This window comes from Stegodyphus dumicola, chromosome 10 (assembly GCF_044657685.1).
Source record: "Stegodyphus dumicola isolate Sdum_Otavi_A_Nest chromosome 10, ASM4465768v1".
NCBI classification, from domain to species: domain Eukaryota; kingdom Metazoa; phylum Arthropoda; class Arachnida; order Araneae; family Eresidae; genus Stegodyphus; species Stegodyphus dumicola.
In genome coordinates, this window is record NC_140777.1 from 156,476,270 (window position 1) to 156,499,357 (window position 23,088).

The 23,088-nt window shown below is 34.0% G+C and overlaps 1 protein-coding gene across 1 annotated transcript in view; it reads left to right on the forward strand.

Moving 5' to 3' along the window:
* The first annotated feature begins 2,160 nt into the window (after positions 1-2,160).
* LOC118194138 (uncharacterized) overlaps positions 2,161-23,088 on the forward strand; it is a 46,532-nt gene continuing 25,604 nt past the window's right edge. The window contains exons 1-5 of the mRNA XM_035365322.2: positions 2,161-2,286; positions 4,586-4,655; positions 5,525-5,812; positions 12,618-12,790; positions 22,181-22,291. Of these exons, the coding sequence (XP_035221213.1) occupies positions 2,269-2,286; positions 4,586-4,655; positions 5,525-5,812; positions 12,618-12,790; positions 22,181-22,291 (660 nt within the window). The 5' untranslated portion in view covers positions 2,161-2,268. The remainder of the gene's footprint in view (positions 2,287-4,585; positions 4,656-5,524; positions 5,813-12,617; positions 12,791-22,180; positions 22,292-23,088) is intronic.

Here is a 23,088-nt window from a genome sequence, read left to right on the forward strand (position 1 = left end):
GTTTTCATCTAATTTGGGATCAAATTCAAACAGTTTTCATTCTTTTGCCAGTACGCTGATTATTATGCAGGTTTCTTTCATTATGTATAAAGCAATTTATCCTGCCTCTAATTTTACAAAATCTTGACATTTTACTAAATTTTTCTATATCGATAACTGGTTCCGCTATTTTATCTGATATTGCATACAATGCACATTGTATTTCCAGCTTTCCTTCTCAATTTTTAGATCTTCTGAATTAACTTTACTCAAACTGCCTTGAGTCTATAAAAGATCTTGTAATATTAATTGAGTAGGACATTGCCATCAGTTAAGCTTTTCAATAAATTTGAATCAAATAGAAGAGCAAAATCGAAAGCAAAATCTCCTCACTCTGAATACATATTTTAGGCAATCTGCAGTTCTGGCAACAACTGCACTCATTAATTCTGATCTTGAAAGTGGCAGTTCTTTCAACGGGCAAATTCTGCTTTTAGACATTACGAAATTAATGATGATGTTCTTTTCTTTTTTAAATCTAACGTACGCAATCGCACCGTAAGCTGTCAGTCTTGCATCGGAAAATGTGTCTAATTGTAAAGGTATTTCCAATTAATTATCTCCATATTTGTTTCAAAGAATTTCATTGCAACAGGGATTCAATTTCAAACCACCAACTTTTCCAGTTTTTATTTAACTTTTAGGGTAACTCTTTATCCTAAATAATTCTTCTTTAACATAGTTCTTGATAATTTAGTTCCGACCTGACGGTAAAGGAAGAAAGAAAACCCACCGAGTACAAATAATATACTCGCAGTTCTGATTATTGCACTTTTAGCAGAATCAGAATTCACAACAAAATTTAAGAATTTTCTGACTTCAAAGTTAAAAATGCCATTTTGAGAATACCTTAACATTCATACTACTATTGATGAAAAATCTGCGTCATCTGATGTATTTATTTCGAAATCAGAATCGTTTTACATGTTTTCAAGCACTGCCAGAATTACTTCTCTATTTCTGAAGTTTCACATCCCCTTCTTTGATTACATATTCTGCTTCTGTCGATCTTCAGAAAACTACTTCTTTATTCGAAGCTTTTGATAACAAATCGTGATGTTCATCGATTAATTTAACATCAAACATGTATCAAGATACACACTGTATTATGGCTTCAAATGGATTTTAATTACAGCATTTAAAAGAAAGGGATTAAAGTTATACAAAACAGGACTCTAGTCATCTTAGAATTTTGGGTAGAATATCAAATACATTGCCTGCTAAATCTTTGTCTACAAAAAATGTAAAACTTTACGAACAGTTCCTACTAGATTAACTTAAATAATAAATGCGATTTTGTTGATTAGAAATATAACAGTAAGTTTTGAGAGGCCTGAGATAAAATTTGTCCAGGGTGCAATAATTTGTTTAGCGAAGGAATATTAGGATGATGCGAAGAGGCATCAAAAACAATCCCTAATTTCGATGTATTAATTTTCCTTTCGAATTACAGAGAGATACTACAACGAATATTATATTCTATCCTGTACCTTTTTTTCCCCATTACTGATTCGGCGATTTTGAGTTTACAGAAATTTTCTATCACAGATTTGTAATCAGCATTATCCGATTGAAATCTTCAAACTAACGAATTATTTACTAACAATATCATAATTATTTACTAAATATCACAATTACATTCCCAAGGAAGTTATAGCCGTTTTATAGGTCATTATGAATCTGGTTTCTTAATGTCGTTATGGTCGTTGTGTTACCCCGATTTGAAACCTCGTAGAATTTCAGTATCAGAATAAAATTCATTTTTAAAGAATCATTTTGGATTCTTAGGAAATTTCCAAAGAGCTTCCAACTATGTCGACATTAACTGATTATTTTCTACTGTTTTCATTGGATATCGTTTCATAAGGTAGGAACTTCAACGGACGGTGCTTAGATGTCTAAAGAGGAATATGTCACTAGGAATTGCATTCACCATTGCATTTCCATGTGTCTTTTTTTATTTCTTGAATGCTTGCATTGTTTGATATTTAAATGAATATCTCAACGGTATTGAACTCATAATTATGAAACTTCACTGTGCGTGCAAGTATTTTCAACTATTGCTTCTGAGTGTGAAAACATTTCTCTGCATAATATTGGCAACATTTGAAAAGATCTGAAAGTAAACAACTTTATAAAATTTTTCGCATCATAACCAGTGTTAATATTTCAATTTTGTTTTATTTCTTTTAGATAAGTCTTTTCCCATTCAGCTCATTTTTTGTTCAAATGAGTTTTTACTATTATGTAAGTAGTTTTTGTAATCTTTTCTAAGTTTAAATATATTTTCAGAGGTACCATGAAATTACATTAAAAATCATATTGCATACTATGTAGCAACAAACCTCTGATAGAAAATCAAAAATCGTCATGTAAATAGAAAAAAAAATTCTGCAAATATATTTCTTATTTAAGATCATGCTTAAATAAGTTTATTCAAAGTTTTAAACGTATTTGTCTTTTGATACTATGAATTATGAGCTAAGAATTATGTTAATTGTAATTATCTTTACTTTGTTATTAAAAACATAGGCTTTCTTTACTTCTATGGCTCCTAAACAGTGCGTTTAAAGGGGCAGTACAAAATATTCAAAACTTTCTTAGTTTCATGTGGTTTTAGATTCGCTGCATTGGTTGCTATTGTTGTTAGCGATGCTGGCTGCAGTAATGTAATATACAAGTGTGTTGCAACCCTCCTGGCCGATAATAATCGGCCTCATGGTTAACGCAGTACACCCAACACAGACAAACAAAATTACAGTTAAAATATTAAAACAAAGAGTTAAAACACAGACTAAAACAAAAATACAGTTATAAAACATCAAACCAAAGTTCCCAGTACTGTTCTATTGCCATTTATTAAGTTCATCAAATACTTTGCAAATCTAAACTCCTTATTGCGGCAGTACAATTCCTTTATGTTATCATTTGCAAAATAATAGGCTTTGTAGTTTTTATAATGCTGAAGACAATGCTGGCTGCAGTATCATTGGCTCGGGTTCGAAACGCGGAGAGCCGTAATTGTATTGTGTATGCGGCATGGGAACATTTAAAATACTGATGAACCGAAACTACTTTCGAGTGGTTCGGTGGTAGAGAAGAGGAATGGGAGACCCCGGGATCCATCCTCCGAAGAAAATTTTTTTTTTCCTTTATCAAAACTTGGGTTAGTGAGTTGGGATAATAGCTGTGCGACTAATAATGAAATTCTGATTTCACTCCAGGTTTTAGTTATTCTAATGCTACGGTACGAGAACATGTACAGACATGATACGAATCACTGAGTTTGAAAAGCTCATATTATTTTACCTATTCACACATTTGTATGAACTCAAAATCCTTTCAAACCCAAAGCTTTGTATCAATTTTAAAACGCAAGCATTGTGAGAAAAACTGAATATGAAAAGAAAATGAGGCGGCTGTGAACAGTTTTAGTTAAGATTTCAGAAATTTTGTAGTAGAAGAAGCTTTCTACTATGTGCTTTCTTCCTACTACTTGCGATTCATTTATTATAATAATATGTTTGCTGAACTATTATGTCCATACACTTTCTTACGCGGCCTTTATTTTCTCAGCTATTTGTTGCAGTTTACTGAACGTTATTATGGAATATGTTTTTCGAGTTTTTTATACTGATGCTCAGATCATATCTGTTGTTGTTGTTGTCACGTGAAATGAATGTTGCAGCCTCTACTATGAAGCTTGCACTCAATGAATATCTTCGCTACTACTCATACAAGCGGATTTTCTTTTTCCTTACGAAACTGTCAAATTTATCCCGAACACCCTGTATATATATATATATATTTCTTAACAAGAATATTTTTTATTTTTTTTTAATATAAGTTATAATGCATCTAAATCTTTTGTTTTATATATGTTATACAAATGATAATATTTTTAAACATTTGATCCATTATTGCAAATAATTCAAGATGTTTTAAAGGCCATATAATTTTTACTTTGACGTATAATAATCGGTACTGATATAGTATGCGATCTACTACTTTACAGATTGTATCCTACGATCATCGAACTGTAAACTACCAAACGAATGCTGTCAATCCTGCACACGGTATTAATATTCAAACAATGGCCTCCTGCTCGGAAATTTTGAATGTAAAGTTTCCGAATAACATGGGGAGTACCACCCCGCAAAATCCTGCACGTTATCTCGCAGAAGCATGGTGGATTCTGTTAATAAAAGTGATAACTATTTTTTGGCCATGCTGCGTGGCATTCTTAATGTATGCAGCTGAATGTGTCATAAAAACGGATTTTTTAAGGGCCACTTCTGCTTTTGTTTTACAAACCTGGAAACAAATTCAATTAAATGGAATTAAAGAGTTAACAGTTTATTAAATTAACTAACAGAATAATTTTCATTTATGTCTTCTTAAGTATTTGTATTTATTTTCATATTTAAAAATAGCATTTTAGTAGCGTCATCTAATAAATAAGTAACTAATTAAAAGCGGTAGATCGCATATGACATCAGTACCAAATAATCATTTATACACTAATTAATAATGAGTTGTTTTTCAGTTAGATCTCTTTTTGTTTTGCAAAGTGTGGTGGATAGTTACATTTTTCCCACATGGACTACATGCCTACAGTAAGTAACCATTTTATGCACTTTTCCCACCATTTTTTGCGTAACTTAAAACAAGTTCTGGAAGATTTTTGAAGAAATGCTGTCTTAGTCTTCAACAGTTTTTCTCAATTTTTATAATAGATATTTATAATAAGAAACTAGAAAAGCTATACGTCAACCTAATCATCTTTAAATTCTTGGCTATAGTGGATTCGGCATACTTTTACTTATTTTGCCAAAAGGGGATAGCTCGAAAATACTTATACAGAAGTGATGTTTGTTGCTCGCATTCGAAAAGAACTTCGTATTTGATTAAACTAAATGGAATTTTTTAGACCAACTTGAGCTAATTCAATAAAGGAGAGAAATCACAAAGCTTCCCAAAAGTGGCACATAGAAGGAGTGCGTAATACTGAAGGATAGAGTAGTGAGTACATAGATGAGGGTGCTGCCTCACCAGACGTTGAGCGAAAAATACAAACATTTTTATAAATTAATAATATTAAGATGCGTAGGTATTAAATATAATATCTTTGCTCAGAAACATCTTACATCCTTTCGAGTTGACTTAATAACGAGGATTTATTTTTGAACTGTAGTTAATTACGTTCGGGAGTTTGATTTCTCATCATGCACTTTGCCATTCTTCCTACTCAGACTGGCAATTTCTTTTGTGAAAGGCAGTTGATAACTTCTCACGGAAATTCATAAATATCGATCTTCAAAATTTAATTATATTTTATTTCTGAAGTTCTGTTCTCAAATGGATGCGAAACTTTAAAATTTTAAAAGGAAATGCACTGACATTTACCGTTTAACTAAATAAAAAATACCACAAATTACAAAAAGAATGCACATAAGAATAAAATTTTCCTTCTTCCATTTTTCAGGCAAAGAAGGTGATTACGCTGTGTTACGTGGCGCTATCATTCGAATGGATTGTGTTCCCATGGGTTTTCAGATTTATGGGGGAAGGGACATCGGTGCTTCTTACAACTGGACTTATGAAGATGGTAACGAACTGGTGAATGCTCGATTTACAAAATTTCGAAATGGTCAACTTGAAATCACCAATGCCCACATTGGAGACAGTGGGGTATACAAGTGCAAATACATACCATCTTCGCGTATGATTTCAGCAAGTCAAGGCAGCCATGTGTTTGAACATAAACTCATGGGTGAGATTTCATTTTTTATTTTCGTACAAAAGACAAGTTCTTACATATTGTTTAAATCATAAATAAGGGAATTTGTTTACAAAACAATGCTCATTTATATTCAGTTATAAAGCAAATACTAGTAAAAAACGGGGAAAATGGTCTTTTAAGTCTTTTATGTTCTATTACGCTGTTTCATCCCGCATATGAAAAGATTACAGAATATACAGTAACGCACACACATTTCTGTATGCTGCCGGCAATGTGTAAGAGCAGGAACTGAGTGGCATGCCCAAGCAGCATTGCAGAATGCCGAAAACTGAACGTACCATCTTCAAGTTAAGAACAATTAATATTATACACATTTCTAGGCATTCTATTCAAATCCAACTGCCAAGTGAGTAGTGACGGAGGATAGGGACACCAGGGGCTTAAACGGGTATTTGTCTTGCGTCCTCTACTTATCTAGAGTCATCAACACCTGGAGCGCAAAAGGCTGCCCCGGATGTTAGTTGCATTCTTCTTCGACATTACCTAGTTTTACAAGGACCTAGTGCATCTGAATGATTTAACAGACCTAAGTTATTTTACAAAAATATGACACAAAATTGTTACTGTGAGTATACTTCACAGAAATATTGCGCTATGGAAATGCCATTTCAACTCAGATAAACGCATACATAGGTGTTCGCTACATAAACTACACGAAATAGATCATTAGGCTACATAAATGCGCAATACATGTGTTACTTAATTACACTAAATAAGAAATTTAAACTAAATAAACTTCACAATGCAATAATAAAATTATGATGCATTCAAAAGGCTGTGTTGCATATTACACAATGCACGTGCTAAGTAATACGCACAATTAATATATCACATAAATATCGATATAAAATACACCAAAGAGACATTCAATTAGGGTAAATATATAATAAATATTATACAGTATTAAATTATAATGCGATTACAAGTCTATATGCGTGCTAGAGAGAGGATAGGCTGCGCAGTATGCACAATGATGTATCACAGAATTACCTGTGTAAATACAATAAAAATACATTAAACTAAGTAAAATACACAATGCGTAGGTACAATATTAAATTATGATGCGCTTAAGAATCTGCATGCATAGTACATAATACGCAACATATAGAGCTACAATGCAGAGATTCAACATTTCGTTATAAACTGCATAAATATGTACATGGATTATACCAAGTAGGACATTAAGCTAAATAGAATACACAGAACACAAATACAATATTAACATACATTGCACGTAAGAATTGTATACTACAAGACGCATATGCCACGTAACACATATAGTTCTTAATGTACTTAATTATCTATTTAAAATGCAAAAATATGAGACAAAATTAAGTAACATACACAGTGTACAGACCCAGTATTAAATTATGATGCACGGAAGAATCTACAGGGTGATTTACTACTAGTGCGATAAACTCGCAGAAGGAGTTGGGTGACAATAAGATGATTCGTAATCACATAACCTAGCAGGGGCCAAAATGCCTTATACGCAAGCTGCGGTTGAAAAAAAAAAAAAAAAAAAAAAAAAAAGAAAAAAAAAGAAACACATTATTGTAACAGAAATAATTTTAATTGCAAGTTTTGCATTGGTGTTTTTACAATGATGGTTACACACTTTTTACACAAGGTCTTTGAAATTCCAACCAGCAGCAGTCACACAGGCTTCACAGCGGCGCTGCATGGAATTCCTAACGTTCTGGAAGTTTCCTGCCGTGTCTCGCATCTTCCCGTCAGCTACAGAGATGTAAGCGACGAGGTCTTGAACTCAATCAACAGGGGTCATACGCCAATGTCTTTATCTGACCCCAGCAGAAGAAGTGCAGGCAGGATAGTTCTAGCGGTCTTAGCTGCCAATTCAGCGAACCACCATAACCTAGCCAATGCTGCCTGTATACTACGTTTGGGAGTTTGCGGATGGCACTAGTGTAATGTGGAGGGGTCCCATCATGCTGGAAAGACACTGAGCGACGCAACGACTGAGGAGCATGTGTTTCGTCAATAAGTTGGGCAGGACATACTGTAGAAAGACCAAGCATGCCCTATCGTCCAGACAAGAGGTTAGAAGGTAAAGTTGTAGAGCAATTAGGTTATTTGGAAGCAGGAGAAGCGAAAAATGAGCAACACCTTGGCCGGGACTCGAACCACAGACCTCTCGAAAGCGCACCGAGCGTGCTGACCACTACACTACGAAGGCATGCTAAGAAGACGGGGGGAAATACCTTATAAAGTGAAAAGAAATGATCTCCAAAAATGCCGGCCTGAACATTAACAGAAAAACGCCTTTGAAGTGCACGTGTTTGCGTACCATGGGGGCTATCAAAGCCCCACCAATGGGCATTATGTTGATTGAAAGCTTCTACTCTTATGAAAATTGCCTGATTCGTGAACAATACGGATGTAGCAAATGCAGGGCCGGATTTACGTATAAGCTACATAAGCTATAGAATAGGGCCCTCACTTTCTTGGTGGTCCCTCGAAAAATTAAAATGTAGTATAAATAGTATTAAAATATATTATAACAGACTTATAAAGAGCTCCATATCTCAAATAGCTTAGGGCCTTATTAAGTCGAAATCTGGTTCTGAGCAAATGACCCTGCCTGTCTCACTCTGTTGAATATATTAAGTTACAAAATTTTTTCAGAGTAGATAATTCGCAGACTCCAATGACTGGACGCGTTTGCAGATAGTATGAACGCATCTGGTTTGCTGAGAGTATTCTCCATGCAATTGATAGGGACAAACTATATAAAACCTATAACCTATAGCTCAAATACTCGTACTTAGTTTACAATCTAATAGACGTAGGACATTCTAGTCATTGTCTGCCGTCCTTATCGTTCGCTCTCGATTTATGACAGTTCTCATATAACAACCAGACTCAGACTGAATTTGTGCGATAGTTTTGTGATGAGAAGCACGCCTGTGAGAAAGACGTTTCTGGTACAAGCACAAAACTTCTCTCCTTTTACCATCTGCAGCTCCATACGCGAGGTGTATATCGGTCAATTCAATGCTTAAATGTTTGTCCATCTTACTGCCTCGGGAGCCGGTTTGCAAATATTGACTTCCGATCTTCATTCTGATCGCTGTTCACGCGACCTCGCGTTCAACGCCCTCTGCTGCATTGACGAAGGCATTTCGGACCCTGCAATGTTAGGTGATTCCGAATTGTCTTTGTAGCCCCTACACCTGCAGCAAGATTGTCACACTGGTAATGAATCACCCTGCATATGTGTACTACTTAATACACACACTACATATTACATATATGTATAAAAATTTTCCTATATGAAGTACGCTAACTCAATCATTGAACTGGGGGGGAATTCATTATGCATAAATAATATTAAGTTATGATACATTTCACATGCTACACATGATCATTGTGATATCCCCCCTTTCTTCATCCTCCGCCTCATAGAGGAAATAATTCCACCTTTTTGTATTTTGAACATTTATTGCATAAACACAAAACTAATATTAAACTACAATACTAATAACTAAAATATATAAAGTAATACAAGTTAATTTCGGTTTCAATAATGGCTCCCACGAGCTTTCCCTATGACCTCTCTGTCGGTCTTCCTCTTGGAAACTAAACTTTTCGCGCCTTCAGATTGAGAGCCAGCGCCCTCTATACATCTTGATGGTTGGCGTCACCCATACATCACAACCCTCATCCAAGATTGAAATAGGGTGAAAGCCTATTGAAATATGACAAATTATGGTGACGTCAAACAAAAGAGTTACTTACCTACTAAAATCTACAAATCAATCAATACTGATGCTGAAAGATACATAACACAATACTTATACAGGTTATTTCTATACCTAATACAAGACTTTCTTCTAAAACTGTAACATATAAATAATTAACAATTAGTAATGAAACAATTCTAAATGCAATAGAATACTTAAAGTTTCTATGGTATACTTAAAAGTCTCTATGAGAGTAGCTGAAAAGAAAACACATACAAAAAATAATAATCTTAAGAGTTCATAAATGTCTATAAAATGTTCTTTCTTTCACACAAGTCACTCAATAGTCTCTAGTCTGGACAACGCATCAGCATTGCTTAACTTAGGACCTGGGCAATGTGAATTTGTAATATCATACTTTTGTAATGCTAAAGCCCATCTCTGTAACTTAGAAGATTGTGATGCGTTCTTTGTGATGAAAGTTAACGGATTGTGATCAGTTATCAGTTCCACCGGTGATCCAAAAATCCAAGTTTCAATCTTTTCAGGCTCCAAATAATAGCATAAGCTTCCCTCTGAAAAGTTGGCCATGCTTGTTGTGTTTTGGTTAGTTTCTGGCTGGCGTAACTAATCGGGTACAACTTTCCATTTTTCCGTTTAAATAAACAGGCTCCGACACTTGTTGAAGATGCATCACATTGAATTATAAAAGGCCCTGGAATAGGAGTATGAAGACTAGGTGCTTCCATTAAGCACTTCTTTAATTTATCGAATGCTTCGTCGTGTTTTTTCTGTCCAGCACAACTCTTCAGGACTTCTTCTTTTGGTGAGCTCGGTTAATGGATAAGCTGTTTCGGCGTAACGTGGAATGCAATCTCTGTAATAATTACATATGCCTAGAATGCTTTTCAATTGTTTCTTTGTTTGAGGTCTAGCTAATTTCTGGATAGCCTCCACTTTTTCTGGATCAGTACCGTGACTGCCGGAACCGATGACATGTCCTAGATACTTAATGTGAGTTTTAGCAAAGAAACTTTTCTTGAGATTTACGGAAAACTTTAGTTCTAACAGTTTTGAAAAAATGGTTTAGATGTACTAAATGTTCATTCCAACTATTTGATTAAATTGCTATGTCATCGACGTAGGCTCGAGTAAAATCTTTGTATTTAGCAAGGGCTTGGTTCATCACTCTCTGAAATGTTGCAACGGCGTTGCGTAGCCCGAAAGGCATGACTTAAATTGATAGTGAGCACGATGTGTCTTGAAATATGCTAATTCTTGACTTTCTCTTTCTAATGGTACGGCCTAATGGCCTTTGAGTAAATCAATGGTGGATATCACGTTGGCTTTTCCAATATGGAATAAGAGCTATTTAGGATTTTCCATAGGGAAGTCATCTGGTTTCGTTACTGCATTAAGGAATCTAAAGTTAACGCAAAGGCGAATATTACCGTCTTTCTTCATAACGCATACAACAGGGTACGAAATTTCAGCGTTAGGTTTCTTCAATCAATCCCATTGGCAACATTTCTTCGATTTGTTTGTCTACTTGCGGCTTTAATGCTTCTAGTATTCGATAAACATATGGTTTCTTTCTTTCAGTGTCATTTAATCTTATTTTATGTTCTCCTACTTTGGCAATTTGTACCTTATTTATAAATAAGTTTTCATATTTTCTTAACAAGTTCATCAAGTCATTCCTTTTATTATCATCTAAATGGCTTAAGTCTACTTCGCTAAGATGAAAATGATTGGATTGTCACTCACACTGGGTGTGAGATGGACTTCTCCTAGTTCTTCTTCGTGCTCAAATATTACACCTACTGCCTGTACTTTTGGATTAAATATTCTAATTTTATTTATGTGTACTCTTTTTGTTGTACCATCTGCCAGTTTGACTATGAAAGAATCTGGATTACAACGAGATACTATTTCTGCAGGTCCTGTCCATCTGCCATAGAATTTTTTACTGGACTCTGGAATCAGCAGATACACTTGATCTCCAGTTTAAGTTTTAGTTTTTTTTTTTTTTCTTTCTTTGTTCGGAAGTGACACAATACGCTACTTTGAATTTGTTCAACAAAGAATTTAGTTCATATTGTGCTGCATGAATATGGAAGAGCAAGGTGTATCCGAAAAGGAACCACAGCACGCTGACATTCTTAAACACAGCAAGTAATGTAGACATGCGGCGAACGATTTTACGATGAACTGTCTAAAGTGCATTGTTGAAATAAAAGTGTTTTCCTAGCAGGACTGCTCACAATGCAATCACATCTTGGGTCACCTAGTTGTATTCATTGCTACTTAAACGAGGTGCATATGAACCATTTCAGCATCATTCTCCCTCAACATCAATGTCTGGAATAGTACTAAAGACTCGAGCTGACCACTGCGTTTTTTTACAAACGTTCCCTAGCGCACCCAGGGGGACATTTGGGCTATATGTTCCAGGACAGAAATGGTTCGTTTTTGTATCAGTGATCTTTCTTTCAAGTTTCATAAGATTTTTCTGCATCACCTGTATATAATATTTAATCTTTTCATTCTTTGAAAGAATGCACCGTATTTCTAGTCATTGATTCCCACGAATTTCAGCCAACAAACTTAAAATCATTGTCACATCCCCAGAGCATAAATAATTTCATAAGGTTTCGATTTAGTAGTAAAACTCTTTCCCACTTTCAAACAGAGTAGGTCTTTAAAAGGCCGGAGGATTTTCAATAAATCGAACTGAATGTCAGAAAGTAGAATTCTAAAATAATATTAATTTTTCTTGTTTTAGTTTTAGGATTACTACAATTTATTTCCTCTAGTCTCTTTAATTTCGGCTCGCCATAGTGTCAACGCAGAAAACACAGTTGTAACAGAATATCCCGAGGACGAAATTTTGTATCTTGTTACATGAATAAATGTTTTTTCAATACATAATAAATCTCGTAAGAAAACAGTCTACTACATACGTTTTCCAAAACAGAAGAGCGAATGTGCACATATCATTTTGCGAATTTTTTTCAAAAATGAAAGCTTAGTTGAACTACTTTTGAAACACTCTTAGTTTTATTTTTCAGTTTACGAAATATCGGGTCGCAAATTTGTTTCTCGAGTATACCTTGACATGTCCGAGACCAGCATAGAAGTTGCGTTGACGATGCTCCGAGATTTGATGGTGGCAACAGTCTGTCGCCATGATCTGTGCTTCCCGGATGAAATCAAAACACCAAAATGTGAGTTTCTTGAATCGGTGAGTAATTTTTTAATACTTACTTGCAATATTTTGAATATGTAAATATTTATCCCAGATATATCGATATGAAACAAAAAAGTGATATAAAAGCCAAACTTCCTCTAAACACAGTCTTTTTTACGTTTCAAATGTAGATAAAGCGATTTTAAAAAGAAATAAGTATTTTAAATTTAATTGGAGCCAATACATTTCGAATGAAATTTCAGTATTCATGTATTGTTGTTAGTGTTGCCATTATTTTTGCAAATTTCTGTTAACTTCCTTCTTGCATTAGAATGAGAAGAATGTTTCTCAAAGGATTTTCAACATAATCTTTCAAAGGATTCAACTTAATCTTCATCGTTCGAAAAAGGCTACTCAGCAGGTTGTTTTAAATATGGAAAATTCTAACATTGATATCGCTTTTGTTCAGAAGCCTCACTCGTATAAATGCTCTCTTCCCAACTTGCCTTCCTCCTACCGGGCTTATTTTGATGCTAATAGTGATACCATTAAAGCTGCTATTATTGTACGGAATCAAAAGCTGTCTACTCTGCTTGATATTAGTAATCTTGATTTTAATATAGTGTTTCTTCATCCTACTCTCAATACTCATTTTATCATTTTGTCTTATTATTTTGAACCTAACAGAAATATTGACTTGGATTTGCATAAAAGTAATGTAGCATTAGCTTCAAAAAATTGTAACAGATTGATATAGGCTATGAATGCCAACAGTAAATCTGAAATTTGGCATAGTCCAGTTTCAGATCTCCGAGGTGTTAAACTTTGTGAATTTTTAAGTATGAATAATCTGTTCATTATGAACGAAGACTGTGGTCCTACTTTCGGTAGTACTCAAGGTTAAAGCTGTATTGACATTACGGTTGTGGGAGCTGATCTTCTTGCAGGTATTTTGCTTTGTTGTCAACCAGATTATGAATCCCTTTCTGATAATTGTACGATTGAGTTTGAACTATCTGTAGCTTTTAATAACACTCTTTATGACAGAAAAACAGCAAGATTGTGTTCAGCTAACTGTAATATTTTTTACTATACATCTAAGCTGTCGATTGATGAGTTGTCGCAGTGTATTGAGTGCTGTACGGATAAGCATACATTAAACTCTCGACTAGAAAATTTTGTCACGATTTTCTATAACGTATTCAATGCTTCCATGCCTGTAAAAAAGCCAAGAGTTCATAAGGTACCTTGGACTACTGAAATCGAACGTATGAGAAAGCAGGTTAACGTAGGTTTTCAACGAAATCGTAACTCTACTCTTAGAGAGCCATATAAACCAAAATATCGTCACTTAAGATATAATTACAGCTTAAAGCTCCAGGATGCAAAGCTTAACTCTTGGAGAGAATTCCTAATGAATATAAATGAAAGGAATGTTTCGAAAAAAATATATACGAATGGTATAAAGCAAAATTTTATGAAAAGAGTTGAAGTCAGTGAATTTATCTCGCATCTGGTAATTGTACAAAGTCATTAGAAGAAACAACTAATGAGGTTCTTAACAGAAGCTTTCTCACAGACCCTTTTAGCACGGATAATTCGTTTCACAGAGTGATTAGGGCTGAAACTTCAATAAATTATGTTATTGTACTATGTAAATGTAATCTAGATCCTCCATTCACTTTAATCAGAAATTAATATTGTTATATAAAACCTTAAATGCTATAAAGCTCCTGGTCTTGATTCTATTTCAAACGAACTTTTGAAGCATGTTTCGAAATTTATTCTCCAAAATCTTCAATACTTGTCTGAAGCTTGGTTAATTTCCTCGTTGCTGAAAAAGAGCGAATGCCGTTTTAATCCCTAAGTATAGTGGTCCTCGTATAACGCATTTAGATAACTTGAGATGCAGTAGTCTTCTTCCCAGTTTAGGAAAATGCGTAGAAAAGCTGTTTGTTAATAGAATTACCTGGTTCTTGTATAATAAAAAAACTGTTAAACAAAGTACAATTTGATTTTACCCCTTATAAGAGTTGTGAAGATGCTCTTTTGTACTTAAAAGACATAGTGGATGAAGGTAAGAAGAGAAATTTACACACAGTTTTAGTGTTCCTTGATATCAAAAGTGCTTTCGACCACATCTGGTAGCCTGGGATACTTGTGTTTTTAAGGAAAGCTGGTATTCCATGTAATATTTTCCGCCTTATTAAAGATTTTCTGCATGGCAGATCTGCATTGCTCTCCCTTGGCCACGTTTCTTCCTCCCGTACTTGGAAAGAGTTTGCCCTTAAGGCTCGGTTTCTGGACCTTTATTGTGGAATTTTAATGAATGATCTACTCAATAGATTCTCACATTGTCCGAGTTGTAAAACCATTGCTTTTGCTGATAATCTACTAATTTGTTTTCAAGAGAAGTGTCTCAATACATTCTTTAATACGGCTCAGAACAGCCTTAATATTATTTTCCATTGGTCCAGAGAACAGAAATTGGAATTCAATCCTAATAAATCTAAAATTATGATAATTAAAAGAAAGCATGTCAGCTATGCAAACTAACAATTGTACTTGGATAATGTCTTACACGGTGAATGAAATTAAATATATAGGCATTATTCTTGATCATAAGTTTTGTTGGAAAAATCATATTATGTATTTATTCAATAAGTGTGAAAATATATTTAGAGGACTTAATCGGGACTCTTGCAATACTTTTGGTTTAAAATATAATGTTATTGATATGATTTATCAGCAGGAAATAGTCCCCCTTATTCGCTATGAATTTAGAGTGTGGGGGAACAAGTTTAGAAAAGAAGATTAATTCCCGTATACTTCGCAGAATTCAAAGAACAATTTTACTAAGAGTTGTGCGTGGTTACAGAACAACTAAATATGAAGCCTGTTTCGCAATTTCGGGGTTTCCTTCGATTGAACTTCATCAGCAAATTTATGTTCGATACCAAGGTGTTGTGTAAGGATCTTCCTCGTCCTGCCGATCGTTTGCCAATTCAAACTATCATTTATAACAATTCCGTTGATGATAATTTCCCTGTTGTGTGTTATACAGATGGCAACAAAATTAATAATAGAGTTTGATTAGCTTATGTCGTTTTCCATTATGGTTCTGAACTGGAATACAAACTCTTTAGAATTCCCAATGAATGCAGTGTTTTCCAAGCCGAATTACTGTCCATTAGTGAGTCAATTAAGTGGGTACCTAACAACTGTTCGCTAAAGTGCTAAATTTCTTATTCGCACTGATTCTCTTTCATCCTTTTCTCTTAGGAATATCTTCTCATGTAATAAATTAATTGTCACTTCTCACGCCTTTCTTAAATACCTTAATAATAAAGGTGTTGATGTTATCTTTTCTCATGTACGTGGCCACACTGGCAATCTAGGAAATGAAAGGGCTGATTGGTTGGCAGTACAAGTTACAAATCTTCAAGTAAATACTCCAAAGATTCTGCCAAAGTCATTTTTCAAGGAAAAAACGGGGATGATACAATATTCAAGTGGAATGAAGTATACAGGAATTCTACTACTGCCTCCTTGACTAAATTATATTTTCCTTCCATTCCTTACAGACACAATAATAAACACTTTTTCTGCAATTTTAAAAATACTAAATTTCTAACTGGACATGGTAATTTCAATTCATATATGAAGAGATTGAGATTAACTAGTACAGACTTGTGTTCATGCAGTTTCGATGGAGTGCAAAATGTCGAACATTTATTGTTCTATTGTTCAAAGTTCACGGAAGGACAAAAAGAACTCATTTCTAGGTTAAACTTTGTGAATATTGCATTTCCTGTCCCTCTTCACGTACTTGACAAAGATAAAATGGCTTTCTCTTTCTTCGGTAAATTTATCTCTTACGTGTCATCTGTGAATTTGTAAGTTTATTTTATTTTGTGTTGTGTTGTTGTATTCGTTTGTTTTTTTTTTTACTTACCTCTGTTAGCCTTGTGTAATACTATGTTGTGCACAAGGAATTTAAAATTTTTAAAAAGAAAAAAGGGATTTTCAAACATAGGAATTGCAATTTCTTAAATAAATCTTAAAAGATGGAGAGAATTTTTGGAAATCTGAATTTTCAGTAATTCCCCAACAATCCATTATAAAGCATTACTGAGGCACTGAGAAATGATGTCTTGAAGCTTTACTATTTAAGCAACTAATGTTTTTGGTGCCTTATTCTTCGCTTTCAGTTTTAGATGTCTTGGACTTACGTTCCGTAGTTCAGTGTTTTCGGTTCCTATCAGTTAGTGCTACTGCCTGCCTGCTAACAGATTGTCCAGAGCTATCTCTTGCCATAGAACAAGCACTAGCAGTGTTTTGAATGTATGCATTTAATTTTGAAATATTGGAGCATTTGACGACGAACTGGCGATGTATGCATTTTGATTTTTGATTTAAGTAAAATACACATTATATCATTGTTTCGTCTTTACCACGGCCAACATTCACTAAAAACAAGAGTACAATAAAATTTTCATCTGCCCCATCCCTACTTGTAATGCGTAAGGCATGTATATTACTATAGAAACCACTTTCAGTTAGATATACTGGCGAGAGTATTGTTAGTGATTGTGACAGACAGGTCCCGGTATTGAAGACTGTAGCTGTTAACTGGATCTTTTGGCAAGATACAGCAGAGTCGATATTTTAGTCGTTATTTCTAGAGTTCCAATGCTGAAGAACAAGAATTCTTACGGAGTCAAAAATTTTGGATTGTTCATATGTTGAAACCAGTAAGCAGCTTATCCTTATTAACGTTGTATGAAGATACTAACGACTCTTTGTCGTCTGCTCTTGTCTGCAGTTGTAGACATTCATTTTTGCTTCTTTTATCCTACAAGAGGGAGAAACTCTTTTTAAGTGCCGAATTAGTTTTCTAAAATTATGTTAGTACAAAATTTAATTTTCTAGAATATTTTTAAAATGTGAGTCAGTGTAGTTACTGTCCTTCTTTGGAAGTAACCCGGTTTAACGTTGACGGTCATAAGTAAAGCTATTCCAAATTGAACGTGAGCTGCCAATAATTCTTTCCATATAATTTCATATGATTTTATGTAATCAGTTTAAGTTACTGTTGAAGAAGAATGAAATACGTTAATTTAAATTTATTTCCATGCCTGAAGCAAGGCTTGTTTCAGACCATCTGAAACTGTATTCACGGCACTCTTTCATGGACCCAAGCTCGCTTTTCCTAGAAAAATAAGATTATGTAAAATTATAGGATAATTTTGTGCCTATGTAAAATGTAGGCTCTAGGCTCGGGCTTGAGAGTCTACCTGAATCAAGTTCTCTCTGAAAAAATAATATACAAACTACTAACAATCTGTATATACCTATATACAGTCAACTCCGCTTTAACGAAAATGGCTTATAACGTATTCTCGGATATAACAGATCAAACTTTTGATCTTGTATAGTTTCCTATACATAAAATGTTTGTCATTTACTGTTGTCGCGAACCTCTTGAATTATAAAAATTTGGTATTACGAACTGTATGAATACTTTCGATTGAAATGTAATTTTTTATATTTTTCATCATTTTTGAAAGTTTTCACAAAAAGTTTCACTACTAACTATTAAAATCATTCACGATTATAATATTAAGATCGAATTCCTCTGCAAAGTAAAACATCTTTAGGTCATTTTTTTATCTTTACCGCCACATATTAAACTGAAGAGAAGATGTTTTAAGACTATGTGAGACAGGTGTGGAACCCAATTCAAAGAGAACGAAGATACAATAATAATAAGCATATTTTAGGACTCTGTATGGTGTACATAATCATTTTCCAAAACAGGTGAATGGGTTTCCTAACTTCATTCAAATTCTTTCAAAGATCTGGAAGACAGAATATTCAAGGCTAATGCTACGATGGAATTTTTGAAATTTTCGTTATTCAGGGAGTGAGGAAGAAGTGAATCTTATGAAATTCATTTATGGCCTTACAGCTATCTTACAGCTAACTCATTTTTTAAAAAAGAAATATTTTTAACTTTATCTGTCTGTTTTATTTGAGTATAAATGTTCTATAAGTTCTATCTTCTGAACAGAGGGTTTACATTCTTCAGTCTTTTGCAAGACATAACTATTCTTTATAAATGTTATTGACCATTTGCATTACAACAGTATGTATGTTTGGGAAACAATTGTATAGATAGGCTAAGTAATTGATGAAACTATCTTCTTTTCCATCTTTCCCAGAACAGCAGAATTGTCACATATTATTTAACAAATTCTCTATACTCTGTTTCTGTGTCGAAAATTCATCCACATGGCGAGCTTTTATTAAAATGTATAATTCGTACCATATGAAACAAATCAAAATTCTGTAATTACTGCTCATGAAAGAAATTTGAATACCAGGAAAATGTTCAGAAAAGAGGAACCCTGAAGAAGCATTGCTAAAGTGATTCGCCATTCAGAGAAATCGCCACCTGCACATATAGTGGGTAATATTTCAGGCAAAGTTCAACGAATTTGCCACACTTTGGACAGGCTGTAAAAGAATGAACAACCAATTTAGTAACTGCACGTAATAATAATTGTAATTAAGCCTTAATATATTTTTTTAATTACTTTTATTTTCTTTATTTTTGACATATGGAACAATGCTTATATTTTTCTCCTTGTTTGCATCATTGAATTTTTGCATAGTTTTGTGAGATAATCCATTTTTCTCATCAGATCAGATATACTGAACCTAACTACAGGTTCCTTGAAGCTCGTTATAGCAGGATTCGATTGTATAATAGATGTGTAATAAATATGGCAGTGATTTCAGCCTTTGCATCTTTCAAACCTTTCAGCTTCTGGTGAACTGTATTTGACTTGGAAAATGAAAAAGCAGTAATATCCATGATGACTGTAGGAAGAAGAAAGCAGCAACGTTAGACAGTTTCTTGAAATGCATAGAACCCTTCCGTATAAAATTAATGCCAAAACAGAGTTGAATTTCGAGAAATGTTAAGGATGAGTTGTCACTATTCTCGCTAAATTACTGAAAAATGTACACTTACGGGAAATAAAATCCCATTACCAAGAAGGAGTAGTGCTTGATAAACGAAATTTGGTAGGCGTGTTTATACATCTGAAAGATGACGTCTTTTCAAATTTCGTGCTAGGCGCATATCCTGAACATGCAAATCAGGTTTGCTTGAAATACACGCTGTACGTAATAGTTATTTATCGTTCAGATCTGACGTAGTGAGACGATGTTAGTCAAGAAAGCCTTTAAGAAGACGAAAATGCTATTATCAATAGCTCAGTGAGTTTAAACGAGGTTTTGTAATAGGGCTAAGTAAAGGTAGATTTTCTTTCCGCGATACTGCTGAAAGACTTCGCAGAAAGTATGAAATGTGCATGATTGTTGACCGCAGTGGTCAGTGGAAGGTACTGGCTTAAGAAGACCGGGTTCTGGGTGGCGACGGGGCACTACTGAGAGAAAAGACCACAGTGTCTGGCGTATGGCTGTAGCGCATCGTACTGCTCTGCAGCAGAAATTAAAGCTGCAGTTGGTACCACAGTGGCACAGCGAACTGTTATAAATCGGTTACTTAAAGGACAGCTCCGAGCCAGCCACTGACTCCAAACCACTGTAGTTTGAGACATCAGTTTCTCAAGCTAGAGCTCAGTGGAGAATGGAGTGGAGATCTGTTGTGTTTTATGAAGAAAGCCGGTTCTACCTTGCTGCCAGTGATGGCCGCGTGTTGGTTAGAAAGAGGCCGAGTGAGCTCCTGCAAAAAATTTGTCTGTGGTCTAGACACACTAGACCTACACTTGAAATTATTGTCTGAGGAGCAATTTCTTACGACAGCAGGCGCACTGTTGTAGTTACCCATGCCTGCGAATTTGTACGTCAGTCTGGTGATTCAACCTGTTCTGTTTTGCCATTCATTAACATCATTCAAGGGAGTGATTTCCAACAGGATAACGCTCGCCCTCATATAGTTGTTGTAATCCAACATGTTCTACTGAATTTCAACATGTTGCCTTGGACTGCTAGATCACCAGATCTTTCTCCAATTTAGCACGTATGAGACATCTTTGGATGACTATTCCAGCGTCATCCACAACCAGCATTAACCGTGACCAACCAAGTGCAACAAGCATGGAACTCCATTCTGCAAACTTACATCTGGCATTTGTACCATACAATGCATGCACTTTTGCATGCTTACATTCAAAATTCTGGCGGTTACAGTATTAATGTACAAGCATTTCACATTTGAAATGGCTCCTCTTGCGTTTGCATTAACCTGTAAACTTGAAAATTTAATCAATTAAATATGTAACCCAGACAAACATATTGCCGAAATTTCATTACTCTACAGTAATATTTTCTTGATGATGAGATTCTTTTTTCTGTCGATGTATATAGTGTAAAAATCAGCGATTCAGATTTAGACTATTTTGCCGACCCTTTTATCAGGCTAATTTAATACGCTTGCATTCTAAAAAAAAACATGTTTTCTGAGACGAGGACATGTAGCGATCTTTTCATTATTTTTTCACCAATAAAGTCCTGTTTTACCTTTAAAGGACATTTTCGTTGAAAATTTTGTGATTTAAATGACAGCTTGGAATCAGCTTCTCCATTCACTGAAGTTGCTGTCAAAACAGAGATATAACTATCCCGAGCTGTGAAAGAACTGATTAGAGAGTAGAGATTCTTCACGGTTATCTTAGAACTCGATAAAATGACGGCATTCCAAGAATACTTAATTTTCTCTTAATTAGAAGCTATTAAAGCTCTCCCAGTCTATTGGATTATCTTTCTAAGCGTCTCTTCAGCAAGTTTCTTAAGTAATCGTTAAAGGTATTAAGTTTTGAAAGATGAAATAACTGCTTATTCCATCTTTTGTTAATCTTTTAAAGTCTGCAAACCATCAATTTAAATTTATCCATTTAAACAAAGTCTTAAAATTCTGTAAAAATTGAGAAGAATTTTATTTCTTTTTAACACGCAGATTATAGATAAAGGTACAAACAAAACATCTATAACTCCAATCAAAATTTCATTCATTCCTTAATTTCCTCGTAAAAGTACAATTCAAAAATTCCTGCTCAAATTAAAAACATGACATAAATTGTAATAAAAAGATGAATGATATCCAACCGAAAAAAAATTCAGTTAGTTCAGTTATAAATTAGTAAATACAGCTCTTTCCATTCAAGTCATTGCATCAATTAAGAGAAGAGAAAATGGTAAATTTAGTTACATTCCTATTTAGATCATTGAAAAAGTACCTTGTAATTAGAGTTAACTTATTTTTATTTTAATTGTTCTGAGCAGGGCATTTTCATAAAAACTTTTCTCCTCTCCCTTACCTCACTGGAATTCGATTTATTTTCTTCTTGAATACAAATAACAGTACATATTAATTAACACAAAATTATTATTCAGAATAAATATATTCCTCAGAAAAAGCAAGTGTGCGAATTCTCTATACCCTATGAAGCTGTGAACCAAATAGCAGATGAGAGATGCCAGGAAGACTGCGTAAGAGAAAACATGCTCTCTGCACTTAAAAAGGTAGGAAATTTTTCTATTGTGGACCAACTTCACTACTATTGTTTAAAACGCAACTCAGTTTTTTTTTTTTTTTAAATTTATTTTTTGTCAGTATTCCATATTATCTACTTTTTGTAATAATACTAAAAATAATTCTCAGAGCTGTTTTAAGATTTACTGTTGTTTGGTTAGGATTTCACTCTCTATATATGTAAATTACATGTAATCCAAAATTCTAAATACTGTTATTTAAAAAGTTTTATACCAATTCTTTGTATTATGCATTTGGATACACTGTGATCAAAAATGATTCTCTCTCATTCTTATAAAATTTACTTCCTTTCTTTAAAATATAATTATATAAGTTATATATAGTCCCAAATTCTATCACGATTATTTATAAGCTAACATTTTTTGCTTTCATTCTGTACCACCTACTTATTTGCGCGACTATTGAAAATAATTCTTGAAGCCTTTATAAAATCTACTTCCTATTGTTAAGATAAAATTTGAAGCTTCATGAATGTAACTTCAAATTCTAAGCATAATTATTTATAGCTTAACGACGTTTTGTTTATATTCTCTATTATCTAGTTGCTTGCATGAATATCAAAAATAATTCTCAGAGCATTTCTAAGACTTTTTTTCTTGCAGATTATAACAAAATTCTAAGCATTATCATTTATAACCTTTCTCCTGCCCAGTTCTCTACATTATCTATTTGATTGCACAATTATTAAAAATTAATTTTAACTACTTTTCTATTTTTACTTCCTAGTGCTAGGCAGGATTTTTTCAAAGTTCGAATACCGGCGAGA